The 14999-nt window shown below is 41.6% G+C and overlaps 1 protein-coding gene across 2 annotated transcripts in view; it reads right to left on the reverse strand.

The window, feature by feature from the left end:
• Positions 1–4767: 4767 nt before the first annotated feature.
• KBTBD12 (kelch repeat and BTB domain containing 12) overlaps positions 4768–14999 on the reverse strand; it is a 79610-nt gene continuing 69378 nt past the window's right edge. For both annotated transcript variants that reach the window (XM_036737560.1, XM_036737559.1), the window contains exon 6: positions 4768–10635. In XM_036737560.1, the coding sequence (XP_036593455.1) occupies positions 10460–10635 (176 nt within the window). In that variant the 3' untranslated portion in view covers positions 4768–10459. The remainder of the gene's footprint in view (positions 10636–14999) is intronic.

The following is a 14999-nucleotide window of genomic DNA, read 5'->3' on the forward strand; positions in this document are numbered from 1 at the left end:
CCAAATCTAGTTCTTCCCACTGTACCTAGCCAAGTCTCATCAAGGGCTGGAGATCTGAGAAGCTGTTTCAATATCTTGGGGACACTGAAAATTATCAGGATGGTCTGCTGAGAGGAAATGAGGCAGAGTAACAGGTCTAGGCCATTGGATTCATTAATATTGTCTCTTCACTTCTAATACCTGGGGCCAAAAGGTGGGGAAGGAATTTCTCCAATCTATACCTGAAGGGTTGGGGTCTGGACCTTTTCTCCCATTTTTTATTCTTTCTGGCTTCCCTCACGGCACCCTCCCCAGCCTGATCAATGCCATCTAGTCCACACAGAGTTTAGGTCTACAACTAAGCTTCAGTGTCCACCAGCATGAAGGAATATGGACTGGACTGTTTATCTCTGAGGAATCTCATAGAGTTCCCATTAGCTCTGAATATGTTTAAAGCATTGGATTCTACCACTGGACTAAAGTCCATGCACTCCTTTCTAGGGGAAACCCACCCTCACGTTCCTTCTGGTCTACTGGCCCTCCTTTAGGCTCTGAGTCTTGAGGATATGATTTTATTTTTGCCTGGTTTCCCCAGCTTCTACCCTTCACTATCCACCTGCCTCCTACTTCTGTTCTCTAGAGGAGACTGAGTATTGTTTTTCCTCTGTTCTTTCCTTCTGTACTGGGATATAGGACCCTCTAGAGGCTCTCTCTTCCCTTGTCTTTGGAATAAAGCATCCCAATAGTCTCTTCTTCATACTCTCTTATCATTCTCTCTTTATTCATGGCTTGTAGCCATAGTCCCCGAATTCACATCATTCATTCACACCCCTCTTCCCTCCTTCCATATTTGCCCTAAGCATTCTCAAATAATTCTCTCTTCCTTACTCCACACCTGAGCATTGTCTTTCTGGCCTGGGAAATCAGACCCTGATATTTTCCCTATAATATCCCAAATATCACAACTCCAATTCCCCTTTGATGTCTCACCAGGGGCCAGAGATGAGCCCAGATTAATGGAAGGCAATTCTCGGATCATGCAAGCTCTTGTCGGGACTTTCTAAGCTAGAAGGACCGTGAGTAGCAGCCAGGTGATAGGCTATGCCTATTATCTGAAGACTAGCTTAGCTCAGTTCCCAAGATGCAAAGTACCTCACAAATATTATCTCATTTGAGCCTTACAACAATCCTGGTAGGTAGGCATTATTCTTATCCTCATTTTATATATGAGGAACTTGAAGCAGACAGAGGTTAAGTGAATTGCCCAGGGTCACAAAACTAGGAAGTGTCTAAGGTTGCATTTGAACTCAGGACTGTCCTGACTTCATGTACTGCTCTATTCACTGGCAACTACCGGCCCGAGGCTTCTACTAAAATAATTAAGATTCCCAATTCGCATTTTAACACCAACACCTTCAGATCATTTGGGTAGGAGTATATTACCTAAATTTATAATGCTTTTGAGGGGTTGATGAATTCTTTCACCCACTCAGTCATGAAGGAGCAGTCACATGAAATGAGTTGTGTTTACACAACATAATCTTAAAGGGATTCTGTTTTGGTTTCTTCTGACTTCACATGTAGAAAAGAGTGTGCAAATTGACTCCTCTATTACTCCATTCACCATTCTTGTGACTTCCCAGACCAAAACACCTTTCTCTGGCCACCACTCCTTTCTATGTGTCGTCTTCTCCTTTGATTTAGAATGCAAGCTTCTTGAGGGGAGGTACTGTCCTGCTTTTGAATTTCTATCCCCAGTTTAGCATTGTCTGGCATACAGTAAGCCCTTACATAAATGTTTTCATTCATTCATTCATTTTTTAATGAATGCTTGCAAGCATCCATTCATCCATTTATTCAGAAATTGCCCCAAATAAGTGAATGACTCTGTGGCCCTCCATTCATGCTCAGAGCAGTGGACCAGCTCCTTGAGGAATTACGCATATTGTTCCTTTGGGCTATAGCATGGATGTCATAACTCTAGGATTAAAGTCCTAAACACTCCCTTCCTGGTGAAACCTGTCTTCACTCGCTTTTTATCCATTCCCACCAAAAGCCAAACTTCTGGGAAGAATGCTTTGTTCTTGGAAAGCAACATCTGGAGAGACACATTGGAGAGTGAAGTCTGGAGTGACTTATCACCCTATTTTGCCGTTGACATAAAAGTGGGGTCAAGTCAGCTCTGGGCCCTCAAGGCTACTTTTCCCAACAGCTTAAAAAGATCAACAAACAGAAGAGCAGATAAGTGTTTCAGAGTTGATTCAAAAACAAACTTTTTCATGGGAAAAGCCATTTTCGCAGCTGCAGAATAAAGATTGACTTTCAAAAGAACATTTAGCTGCAGACTGCCCCTCCTTCAGCTAGGGCTAGATCATATAGTCATTAGGCCTGAGAGTGAGGGGTGGGAGAAAAACCAATGAAATCGTTTGTCTTAAGAATCCAGACTCAAACTATTATGGCAAAAATAATCGTTCAATTCAGACCTTGTTTTCACCAGGAAAGGTGGAATGATCTGAACAGTAGCCTCCCCATTAGGTTCTCTTCCCTTCCCCTCCCTCCAATCCTCACTGGCTTCCCTGCATTTTCAGCTCCATCTCTTTGGAAATATTGATCCTGCCTCTTGAGGGCTACCTTAATGAGCCACAGAAAATCAAAATGACCTGATTTTTTTTTTTGCATAGGTTGATTTGATCACATACTCATAGATATGATATGTTTCTAGATAGAAATGAAGCTCTCTAAGCAGGGGAAGTCTAAGGAAATTAACTATCACTGCTTTTGATTTAGGTACCCAAGGCTTTAGCTGGGTTTAGAAAGCTTAGCATCACATGGGCCACGCACATCTAGATGACTCTGGCCTAAGATCTTGGTTATATAGGCCAAGAGGGACACTTCTCTTAGCTCAGAATTCTATAGATTAATGAGTCCATGTCAAACTTTGGCTTTGATGGGCAAGGCCTTGCCAAATAAGGAGCTTATTTCTAGGGTGATAGAGAAATGAGACAAAATGACTCCATCACCTTCATGATTGGGTTTGAACCCAAGCTGTACCCATATAAAATAGGGAAACTGGACTGGTTCACAAGAGAGTCTGGCTAATGGGTGACCTCATCCATTGTTAGCTATTCCTCTACTTTCCTGGTGACACCTTTGTTAGAGCAAATCCTTTAATTAAAACATGACCTTGCCAAAGGGATACAGGAGCTATGGTATGGTCCTCTTGAGTAAGGGAAAAATTTAGGACACAGAGGAATATAGGAAATGTGCCTCAATGACAAGAACTACAACCTGACTTTGATTCTAGTCTGTTACTAGAATGAAAACCTCAAATTGTTTGAAATTGGGGATCATTTAAACTGTGTCTCTAGTTGGAATATGGGATATGGGATACATCATCTTGTAACTGGTACATACTCTGCTGAGTATCTGGGATCAAGCTCTATATGCTGTATTTGACACATCTATTTCTCTCTGAAACTCCATCTGGTACTTGAAATTCCCATATATTAAAGTCCCATTGTGGTATGGCAGTGACCATGAGCTCTCAAAGGCTACATCAATGGAGCACGAGGTCTAGTAAGTTTTGATTTGCCAAGATTGAAAAGCTTCCAGTATAACGTGGGTGAACAGAATATTCACATATTGTCTGAAGAACAACTCATCTCATTTCAAAGAAGGTTACTGGTAAAAGGCTGGCTGTTAGGGGATGGATTTTTTGGCTAAATCACATCATGAAACATGCATGGGCTGTTACATGTCAATGGAGGGGGTACCCACTCTGGTAAAATCATGAGTTTTTCCAAGTACCAAGTACTTGAAAAATACCACTCTATATAGACAACGTCTCTTGTACTGAAATTCCCAGCATCCTGGAAAATGTCTGGAAGGATTAGGAAGAAAGTGCTTAGAAATTATGAGCATATTTCTTATCTCTCCATCGTTACTTCTATGGTCTTAGGCAGTCGCCCACAAAATAGAAAGGGGAAAGGAATGCTCTATACTACATAATTTGGTCATCTATTAGTAACTTCTCTGTAATTATTTTCTGCGTGTTTTATTCTTCTTTTGTATCCTTCCCCCACACCCCCACTTTAGTGTAGAACACCTAGTTCAAGGGAAGTGGAGGGAACAGTGAATTTGAAATTAGAAAGTCTGGGTTCAAAACCCAGCCCTGACACTTACTACCTGTGCAAACATTAGCAAGTTTCTAATTCTCAGTTTCTTTGTCTATAAAATGAAGGGGTCAGACAAGACAGTCTATGAGGTCTCTTCCAGCTCTAAATCTGGTAATATGATATGGAAGGAGTAAAAGAAAGGGAATGGGTTTCTTCATTGTAGGGTTGTTTTCTGTTGGACCAATTGTTTCCTTCAAAAAGGATGTCATATTTCTGTAAGAATGCCCCTCCCCCTAACCCTGGCCCACCCCAATGCCTTACTCTCACTTTTCTCTGGCCTTTGTGTTAGTGCTTTCTCTCCCTAAATGTTATACCTTCTTAATGTAGATAATTTCCATCTTCTTCCAGATTTTAGAGACTTCCTTCTTTCTATTTGTCCCTCCCACCTCCCATTTTCTTTCTCCCTCTCTCCCTCTCTTACTCTCTCCCTTCCTTCCTCCCTTTCTCTTTCTTCCTTCCTTCTTTTCTGTTTCTTTCTTTCTTTCTGTCTTTCTTTCTTTCTATCTTTCTTTCTATCTATCTTTCTTTCTTTCTTTCTTTCTTACTTCCTTACTTCCTTTTTCTTTCTATCTTTCTTTCTTTCTTTCTTTCTTTCTCTTTCTTTCTTTCTCTCTGTCTTCCTTCCTTCCTTCCTTCTCTCTGTCTCTGTCTCTCTGTCTTTCTCTCTCTCCCTCCTAGACCAAAAGCAAACTTTTCCAGAAGGTGGAACAAGCAAGTATTTAGCAGAACCCTTAATTTTCCCTCTAGAGAAAAATGGTTACCTGAAAAAAAGTAAAAATAGCTTCATATCTAACACTGAACTTCAAGTCCTGGCTGCTATTTCTGACCCATATGTATACCCTCCCAAGATCCCAGAGGGCAAGTATCCTTTCATTCCTCTAAGCTCTTTCAAGGTGTTTTCTTTCCTTTTTTTTTTTTTAAAACATCACCAACTACTTAGTGATTCTGAGTGCACTAAATGGTACTAAACAAATGTATAGGAATAGAAAACTATAAGTGGTTTCCCACTGAGCTCTACGGTCACACCCACCTTGCTGGGTCTTTAGATCAGTGGCCTCCTGCCCACTGGTTCCTGTTGGTTATCTAGCCAGGAAGTCTGAACATGCCTTTGTACAAAAACATTTTCTAACTTAGACATTTCCCTGAAGGGCAATATGACCAAATTTCATTTTTTTTGTCCTTACACTGAATGCCAGGATTTAACTGCCCACGCTTACAACCCAAGCTCTGTCCAGCATGGACAGAAGTGCCTCCGATTCTTCATAATTCAACTCAATCCAATATGTGTTTGTTAAATGCCTGTTACATGTAAGGCACTGTGCTAGCAGTTATAAGAAATTATAAGCTAAATTGAGGACCCAAGGAAACCACAGACAACATGTAAGTAGCCTGAATGGTCCTAAATTGGCTATCAAGATGCACAGGGAAAAGAAAAGGGGAGACAGGAGAAAGCAGTGAATGAAATAAAGACTCTAGTCTATTAGGTGGTCAGTCTGACCTTTAATGAAGACATCCTTTGGGACAATATTTGGGAATATTTATGAAGTAACAAATATTCTTAACATGTGACATTTGTCAAACTATCATTGATTTGGGGCATCTTTCCAATTAAAAAAAAATTCCTCGTTGGTGGCTCAGATCATATTTACTGTTCCTAGCCCTAGACTGGGATAAAGACTAGACTCGAGATTTCTCTGGTATAAGAAGAGGAACTTCCTCTACTAACTTCTCTGAGTCTACAGCAACTGAGAGGTTAAGTGATTTCCCTAGGGCCACACAGCCAGTATGGCTTAAAGATGGGACTTGAATCCATATCCTCCTAGCTTCAAGGCCAATTCTCTGGCTATTGTATCACATTGTCTCTACATCAGAGGTCCTTAACCTCAGGCTTGTAAACATATTTTAAAAAAATATTTTGATAATTTGATTTCAGTTACTTTCCTTTGTAATTAGTTTCAATTTCAATTAATTTCAATTAGTTTCCTTGGTAATCCCATATATTTTAGACATTTAAAAATATTTTATGCATTTAACATTTTTATGCATTTAAAAATATTTTCGTGAGAAGGGGATCTATTTGCTTCACCAGACTGCCAAAGGGGTCCATGACACAAGAAAGCTTAGGAGCTCCTACTCTAGACCTAATAGAATAAAAATGATAGGGCAGGCAACCAATTATTTTAATGAAATATCAGCCTGTTAGGTTTCAAGTCTCCAGGTTTCTGGGAGTACTTGGCAGGACACCTTCTCTGTTTGGTAACTGAACATTTGCTTCGAGATTTTTTTACAATGATTTGCCCTCAGTAGGCCTTCAAGAAATAAACACTTGTTGAATGAATTAATTTCAACCAACCCAATAAGTATTACTGTGTGCATTACAGCAAGAAAGGAGGTCTTGCTGCCTTACCATGCTAAAAAAAGCATTCTTTCTCTACGTGATAACTATTGAACACAATGGTTGATTAACAAGAACAATTATCTTCTACAGTCAAAGAGGAAGATAGCGAAACCCAGAAGGACCAAGAGTCAGGGATGCTGTACAGCACTGGATAAAAGAGTGAAAGGCAATGCAGTGTCATGGGAAGAGCACTAAATGGATGGGTGGGTAAAAGACCTGGGTTCCAGTCCTGGCATTATCTCTAATTAGCCATATGAAGTCATTTTGAAAAGGCTCCATTTTTATATTTGTAAAATGAGGACAGTAATACTTAACTAACCAATCCTTCACAGGGCTGTTTTGTGATATTTTATAAAGGGCTAGAGAAATCTAAATAATTCTTATTATATAAGCTGTCCCAGAAGTCTCAGTGCAGTTTTAAACTTTAAAAGCTTTTTTTAAAAAGCTTTCAGAATTCCTTTCAAAGCTGCTATTATATAATTCTTCTATGCATTTATAGGTGATAAAAGATTGCATGCAATCAGCACTTACATGGCACCCTAAACCCACTCCTTCCCATTGCTCCTATTGTAATGAGAACAAATGTCCCCTGAAATCCCAGGGGATGGGCACTTGAGTGTATCATGTAAGAAACGGGGACAAAAATCCCTTCTTCTCCCTCCTCAGCCAGTTATCTTAAATCTGTTGTCATAGCTTATCATTTCCAACTTCACAACATCTTTCATGTACTTCTTAGAGTCTCTTGTGCAGGCTTTCATAACCTTGGGACTCCTGAAATAGCTTTTTAATTGGGTCTTGCTGACTCAATTCTCTCCCCACATCAATCTGACCTGCCCAATTGATTTTCCTTAAAGCAGGTCTGATTATGTCATCCCTGCTCCCCCAATAAGTTCCAGTGGCTCCCTATTATCTCTAGGATAGAATATGAAATGTTCTGTTTGGCACTGAAAGCTCTGGACCATCTGGCCTCTTTTTATCTCTCTAGTCATCTTAAACTTGACTCCCCTTCACCCTCTCCCTTTCACAAATTTTGATACAGCTATACTGGTTAACATCCTCGTCAACCTTCTCTCTGCCTTTGTGCTGGAAATCCCCCATGCCTGAAATATTCTTTTTCCTTAAGTCTCTCTCTTAGTTTCTCTGGCTTCCTTCAGACTCGGCTCACATCCCACCTTGTGCAAGAAGACTTTCTCTGATCTAGTCCGCGTATATGCTGCATATACCTTGTTATTTACATGCTGGGCTAGTGCCCCCTAGCTGCTAATGACCCCTCCCATTCCCTTGTATCTATTTTGTACATACCTATATATGTAACTGTTGTCTTCCCAGATTGAATGTAAACCCCTTGAGGGCAAGGACTGTTTCTCTTTTGTCTTTGCACCTCCAGCACCAAGTACAGCTTCTGGTACACAGCAGTGCTTAATAAATACTTGTTGACTGACTGATAACATCTGAAGTTGTATATAATTGGTGATATTACATAAAGTGCCTGCTTTGGAAAGAACATGGGTGTCCTGGATGGAGTGTAGAGGAAATTATCTGAACACCAAATGACTATAGAGAGCAATTAGAAAAACAAAGCCTTTTCCATCTAAGGGAGATGTGATAACAGCCCTTGGTATGCTTTGGGTATTTTAGGTGGATTTATGGATATTTTAGGTGGGGACAGTGATTTCTTCCATAGGTACAAAAGGAAGAGAAGAGAATAAAGGCGACCTCATTTCTCTGATTTCCACAGATAGCCCACCCCACAACCCAGGCACTGGCCCATTTATGTCACAAGGGAAAATTGACACCCATCTCAAAGTGCCATGGTGAGAAATTTCTTCAGATCATCTAGGCATGCGAGCCATTTCCCAGGAGGCATGACCTCTTCATTCAGAAGCACAGCATCAGGGCATACCTGGGAAATGCCACAGCAGGACATGTCTGGGAACTCAAACCGCTCAGCATTATGGAGAACAAAATTCCTTGTCACCAGCCCTACCATCTGTTCTCCTCATCTCCATCAGTGTTGCCATAAGCAGATTCTCCTGAACATATTTTCAACTGGTCTAGGTCCCTGTTGACTTAGCCTCTGCAGACTGGGTCAGCACAAATCTCAAAACAGCATCTGCAGTCGACCCCAGGAGATATAATCCCATTGGAACATACCCGTTGGGCCCATAGTGGGTGGAGACTCAGTGCTATAATATCTGAGCAAGAAAACTGCTGCAGCCACATATATTTTCACTGCAGAAGGGCTGCCTAAATTCACTGATTCTCTTTTCTTCAAGCAGATCCATATCCAAACCCTGGCAACTTCCTTTAAGAGACACAGAAGCCAGCCACTGAGGATGGTCAGAGCAAAAGCATGGGGATAGTCGAGGACAGGGAGTGTCATGTGTGAGGAACAGAGAGAAGGCCGACTTGGCTGGATCAAAGAGCCTGGGAGAGGGAGTAATACATAATGAAGCTTTAGAAAGATAAGTTGGGGCAAGATTATGAAGGACTTTAAAAGCTAAATAGAGGAATTCATATTTTATCCTAGAGACAACAGGGAACCACTGAAGTGTACTGAGCAGGGGGATCATGTAATCAGATGTGTGCTTAAGGAAAATCCCTTTTGCAGCAAAGTGTGGGGTGGTCTGGAGTGAGGAGAGACTCGTGGAGGCCTGTTAGGAGGCCATTTTGACAATCTAGATGAGAGGTGATGAGGGCTATGTGAGTAGAGAAAAGAGATTGGATTGGAGAGACGTTGTAGAGATATAAATGGCAAGTGTTGGCAACTGATTGGATATGCGGAGTGAAGGAGAGTGAAGAGTCAAGAATGATACCAAGGTTGGGAACCTAGGAGAATGGAGGTAACAGAAATGGGAAAGATTGAAAGAGGGAAGGATTTAGGGGGGAAGGGGACAAATGGAAATGTTCATTTTGAGGTGTCTCTGGGATGTACCAATTTAACCTAGAGTAGGGGTGCCCTGGACTGGATCAGGGGTTCCAGACCTCCTTGCCCTCATCCCATGATCCTGATATAGCTCTCAGGGGAGGGTTGGAGGGCTCTTTAGCTCTAAGACATTGTGACTCCCCATTTCAGTATTCTCTATGCTGTTTGTCAGTGTTGCCAAGAGGAAGACATAGTCTAAATAGGATGCAGATAGTATATGCACAATAAAGACCAATAAAAAAGATCATCACTGAAAACACGGAAGGAAACAACAGAATCTTCCTAAAATGTCCTGTGGTAGTGTTCCCACCCTCATTGGCTTTTCACCATCTACAAAAAACTTAGTATCACATTTACGACCCTTTATAACCAAGCTCCAATCTATATTTCCAGTCTTATATACAACTAATCCCCTGGGCTGTAGTCAATTTGGCCTATTCAGTATTTCCTAAACACACACTGGGCTTTTCGGCCTTTGATAGTTGTCTTCATGCCATTTCCTCTATCTGGAATGCCATTCTAACCCATTTCCATATATCAGAGTCTTACTCACTCTTCGAGGTTCAGTTTGAATGTTCTAGTTCAGGGATGTGATGACCACCTTTTTCAAGTTCTGATACTGCCTCCATTTTGTCTTTTCCTGACCAATCCATTTATAATGGCTCTCCCCATCCATATGAATGCCAAAACATTCAGTTTGTTCCTCTCAAGGGGGGTACTTATCATATTCTACCTTGCATTGCAGTTGTTCATTTGTGTACATGTCTTAGCTCCCCTACTAGATTATAAACACAGCGAGGGCAAGGTTAGTGTCTGGCAAATCCTTGAACCATGCACAGTACTATACTAGCACAGTGCCTTACACACAGTAGGTGCTTGATACCTACTGAATGAGCAAAGGTGAACTCGTGTGGCTTTCTCTGTTCTAAACCCTTCATTTGCAGTTCAATCTGGCGTCCCTACGGTAATGGTATTTCAACTTTAACTTCTTTCTTCCACTAAATCTGAAGGTGGGGGAATGAGATCCCTGGGATTCATCTTGGCCACAAGGCAGACATCATAGCTGTCATGCATAAGGACATCGATGGCTACGACATTCCACTGATTTTCCCATGGGTTCAGCTCCAAGATTTCCTTGGAGATAATCTCATGCCGATCTGAAAAATAGCAAAAGGTTTGATAAAGTGTTACTGGTTTTAGCCAAATTCATTAGATCAAATTTTAGAACAAATGTCATCCTCCTCATGAAGATTAAAGTCTAGTGGGAGTCCATATTTTAAAATTTATGGTGACAATGGGAATTCCTCTTGGTCTGTTAGTAGGCCTGGGCCCCTTCCTGAGAACCGAGCATGAAATCTGGCCTCTTCTGGTGGGCCGCCTGCTAAAAGACATGTATAATTAGAGGCTATTGCACATAGGTCCCCATGGGAAGATCCCACCCCTCTCTATCCCCCAAACAGAGGTTATATCAAAGATAATTGGCCACTGAGTTTGGCCCACTTAGTGGGTTTCAAGCAATTTAAAAAGTGCTGGTTGGTTAATTGGTCAATGGATTCCTGAAATGTTATATGGCTTCTAGTCATGGAATCTGACAGTTTCCAAGGAAATATAGTTGAAGATAACCCAAAGGATAATGATGAGCATATGGTGGGGACAGGCAGGCTACGACACATGACAAATAAAGTCTTATTCCAGAGGAGCGGGTAAAGGATGGAATCTGAAAAACATATAACTAGAAAAAACAATGGATGAGTTATATAATAAGAGCAAGGAATAACCAATGGAGAGTTTGTGTGATGCGCTGGTTTTTATGTACTGTGAAGAGAATTCAAGAATTTTATGTGTTGGGAATTGGTATCCCAATGGCACAAAATGAGGGAAGTATGTGATCTCTTTGGGAGACAAATAGGAAAGTCAGTGCGGCTGGAATTTAGAATATGTGAGGGGGAAGTGTGTGAGATAGAAGCAGGAGGCGAGGTTTGAGTCTATGGACTGGAATGGATTCACTTTAGTCATTTTTCACCACTTCCCCCTTTCTCCCCTTTTTACCTTAGTTTCTATTTATTGCTGCAACTGACCTTTTTTTTTGTCAAGTGGCTGTTTTGCTTTGTTTTTGAAATGAAAGCCACTGGCATTTTTCTTCCAAGGAAAATTCTAGATAAACCCTTTTATCTATAAAATTCATTTTATCTACCGGGTAATGTTTTCTTACACCCTTCATGTTGCTAGATTCCGTTCTTTCAGTCATTCCAGGGAAGTAGAAGCAATCTAGGTTCTGTCCCGTTTTCTCCTTTGTCCAGCCTCCTCTGCTGCCACCAGCCTGTGTGTGAACCCACTGAGGAGTGTCATTGTGCTTTGGAAGCAGCCCGGGTAGGGCCAGGTGGTGGGCGCACCAGAGATTGCTTGTGCTGGCACAGGGTTACATGCCCTGCCTACCACAAAGCCAAGAAGCCCACCCACATAAAGTCAGGAATGGCTTTCCTGCAGCCCACCCAGCTTTTTCCCTGAGCCCAGGGAAGAGGACATGGAGAGTGGGCTTTCTCTCTCTCTCTCCCTCTTTCTCCCTCTCTCTCTCTCCTCTCTCTCTGTCTCTTATTCTCTGTCTCTGTCTCTGTCTCTCTCTCTCTCTCTCTGGCTTTCTGTAATGAAGGCAAATGACTCCCTTATGTACTTGGCTCTAAGCCAGAGCTCAACCCCAGCTGAGACAGTTCTGAGGCAGTCTCTTTATTCTGTTCCCTGGCTGCACTGAGCCTGGGCCCTTCTAGTCTGGCATCCCTCTCCTACCTTCCATATCCAAAAGGACAAATTCAGTCAGTCAGTCCACATTTATTAAGCACCTACTATGTGCTAAGCACTGGGTATACAAGAAAAGGTAAAAGACAGTCCTTGCCCTCAAGGAGCTCACAGATTATGGGGAGACAACACGCAAATGACTCCATAGACAGGATAAATAGAAGATAATCAACACTGGGAAGACAGTAGAATTATGAGGGATTGGAAAAGACCACCTGTAGAAGGTCAAATTTTATCTGGGACTTGATGGTAGCCAGGGAAGCCTGGAGGTGGAGATGAGGAAAGAGAACATTCCATGCATAAGATGCAGCCAGTGAGAAGTCCAGGAGCTGGGAGATGTGGTGTCTTGTCTGCCTAGCTAACCAGAAGCAGCTAGGTGGTGTAGTGGGTAGAGCACTGGGCCTGGAGTCAGGAAGACCTGAGTTCCAATCTGGCCTCCAAAACTTACTAGCTGTGTGACTCTGGGCAAGTCACTTAACTTGTCTGCCTCTATTTCCTCATCTGTAAAATGGGGTTAAAAATAGCATCTGCCTTTCAGAGTTGTTGGGAGGATTAAATTGGTATCACATTCATAAAGCACTTTCCAAACTTTAGAGAGTTATGTAAATGCTACCTGTTATTAGCTAATCTGGGTTGATACACACCTGGTACCCTCCCTCCCCTCCTTTGAAATGCATAAAATATGTCTCCAGCATAATATTGTTCCTACTCCCTTGTCCCTTAAATATCTATTGACTTACTCAGACGCCTATCATTTACTTCTGGTAATTTATTAAAACTTTAATCTTAGGGGTTGATACCAGATGCCGATGAGCATGTTAGTGTGTTTATTAACTAAGACAACATTTTGTCATCAGCTACTGATCATTACCAGGTGATGAAACCTCTACCATGTATACCTCCCCCTACTTTCCCTCCTTATCCTGTCCTGGGAAGTTCTTATCCTCATCTTTCAGAACTTCAACTTTTACTTTTTGTGGGTAACAAAAAAATAAGATGAATGATCCTCATTCAGTATCATTTCCACGCAGAGAGCATGGCTTTGATTTGTGAATCGGTGTCTCTCACATGGCCATGTACAAGGGCAGGGTCCAGTCCTCAAACCCATGGATCCTTTCTCAGATTTATCAATGGATGGCTTAGTCAAAGAATAGTGCCTAGATGTTGGGAGAACTTTGGACACTCATTGCTTTTGACCCAAATTAGGTAGATCAATTCTAGTGGGTGTCACAAAACATGGTGCTTGGATACCAGAGAAATGATTTATCTTCTCATTCTATATCCTCCAGTGTTTCAACTGTAGCATTCTCTGGGCCAAGCTCCATTATATGGCATATCTAAATTTCATTTGTTTTCAGTAATGTACAATAACTACTCTAATCTATATACTTTCGTATCTAAATCACATAATGGATGAGACTGGAGGAGAGCAAACTTTTATGGGAGATTAGTCAAAATAAATAACTCCTAACTCTGCCGGTATCAGAAAAGGATGCTTCTGAATGGCAAACTTATTAGGCCAGCAGGAAAACGGCAGTAACAGCACTGGCTTATACATTTGCAAGCCAAGAGATGTCCCAATTTTTTTATTTGCTTTTGACGGGACAGTTTATATAGATGATGGCGGAAGATATATACATGTCCTCTTAGCTGTTTGCAGACATACCTGTATATGCACATTCACATATTCACTTGTGCATAAGGATCCATATTTTCAACCTAGGGGAGGCATATATCCTCAGATCTCTTTTAAATAGTTAAATAAAACCATTGAATAATCTCTAAGATCCCTTAAAGCATTAGCATTTTACAATTCAAATATCCAAATGGAGCCCAACACTTCTGTATTTTGGGATTTGCCACATTTGGTGGGTGGGGCCTCAAAAAAGGCTTTTGTGTATCTTAGACAAAGTTTATTACCAACTATCTGATAGACAGTAATTAACACATGCCCTACTTTGGGGCAGTGGTTTGGGCTTTCACTGGCCCGCCCGTAACTTATCACAAAATACATATTTGCCATGAAGAATGATATTTTCTGGCACTAAGAATGTGCATTGATAAAAAGAAATATTAAGAAATACCCTATGTTTCATTCCCTTATCTGGTGTGAACTAGGCAGGTCTCTTCCTTGCCTGTCTCTAGGCCTGACTCTTGGTGGGATGCCTCTGGTAAAAAGGGTCATGGGTCTAGCTGCACAACCTGACTTCAGCCCAATTCTGGAGGGCTCTGGGGGTCCCTTGGACTTCCTTGCATATAGATTTAGATCCAGAGATATGGCAGTTTGTATGTCACCATGAGTGGATCTTCTACTAACCAGTACCACATAAGAGTGGTTGATGGATTCCGTTCAGGATCTAGCTCAAATGAAGTTACCAATGATTCCCTTACTAGAACAGTCTGGACCTTCTGGAAGCAGTTTCTGGATGGTCTCGGGTCTTTGGAGACTCTAAGTATACCAATTCTGAGGATTTGCCACCTAAACCTTCCTGGCTTGGCTTTCTAGGATCCCCTAAATTCCCAGTGGTCCTCAGTGTAGGCTGAAAACAATTTATAACTAATAAGATGCTACAAGGAGTAAGTGGAGGTCTCTACCACGTCTCTACTCTCTGTGCCATGGGGAAAAATTGAGGAATCCTAACAACATTCCCCCGGGGAGATGACCAATTATCAGTTGATGATGATACACAACATGGTATTCCATAACTACTGAGCAGAACACGGATAC

The sequence above is a fragment of the Trichosurus vulpecula genome, chromosome 9, assembly GCF_011100635.1.
Source record: "Trichosurus vulpecula isolate mTriVul1 chromosome 9, mTriVul1.pri, whole genome shotgun sequence".
Lineage (NCBI taxonomy): Eukaryota > Metazoa > Chordata > Mammalia > Diprotodontia > Phalangeridae > Trichosurus > Trichosurus vulpecula.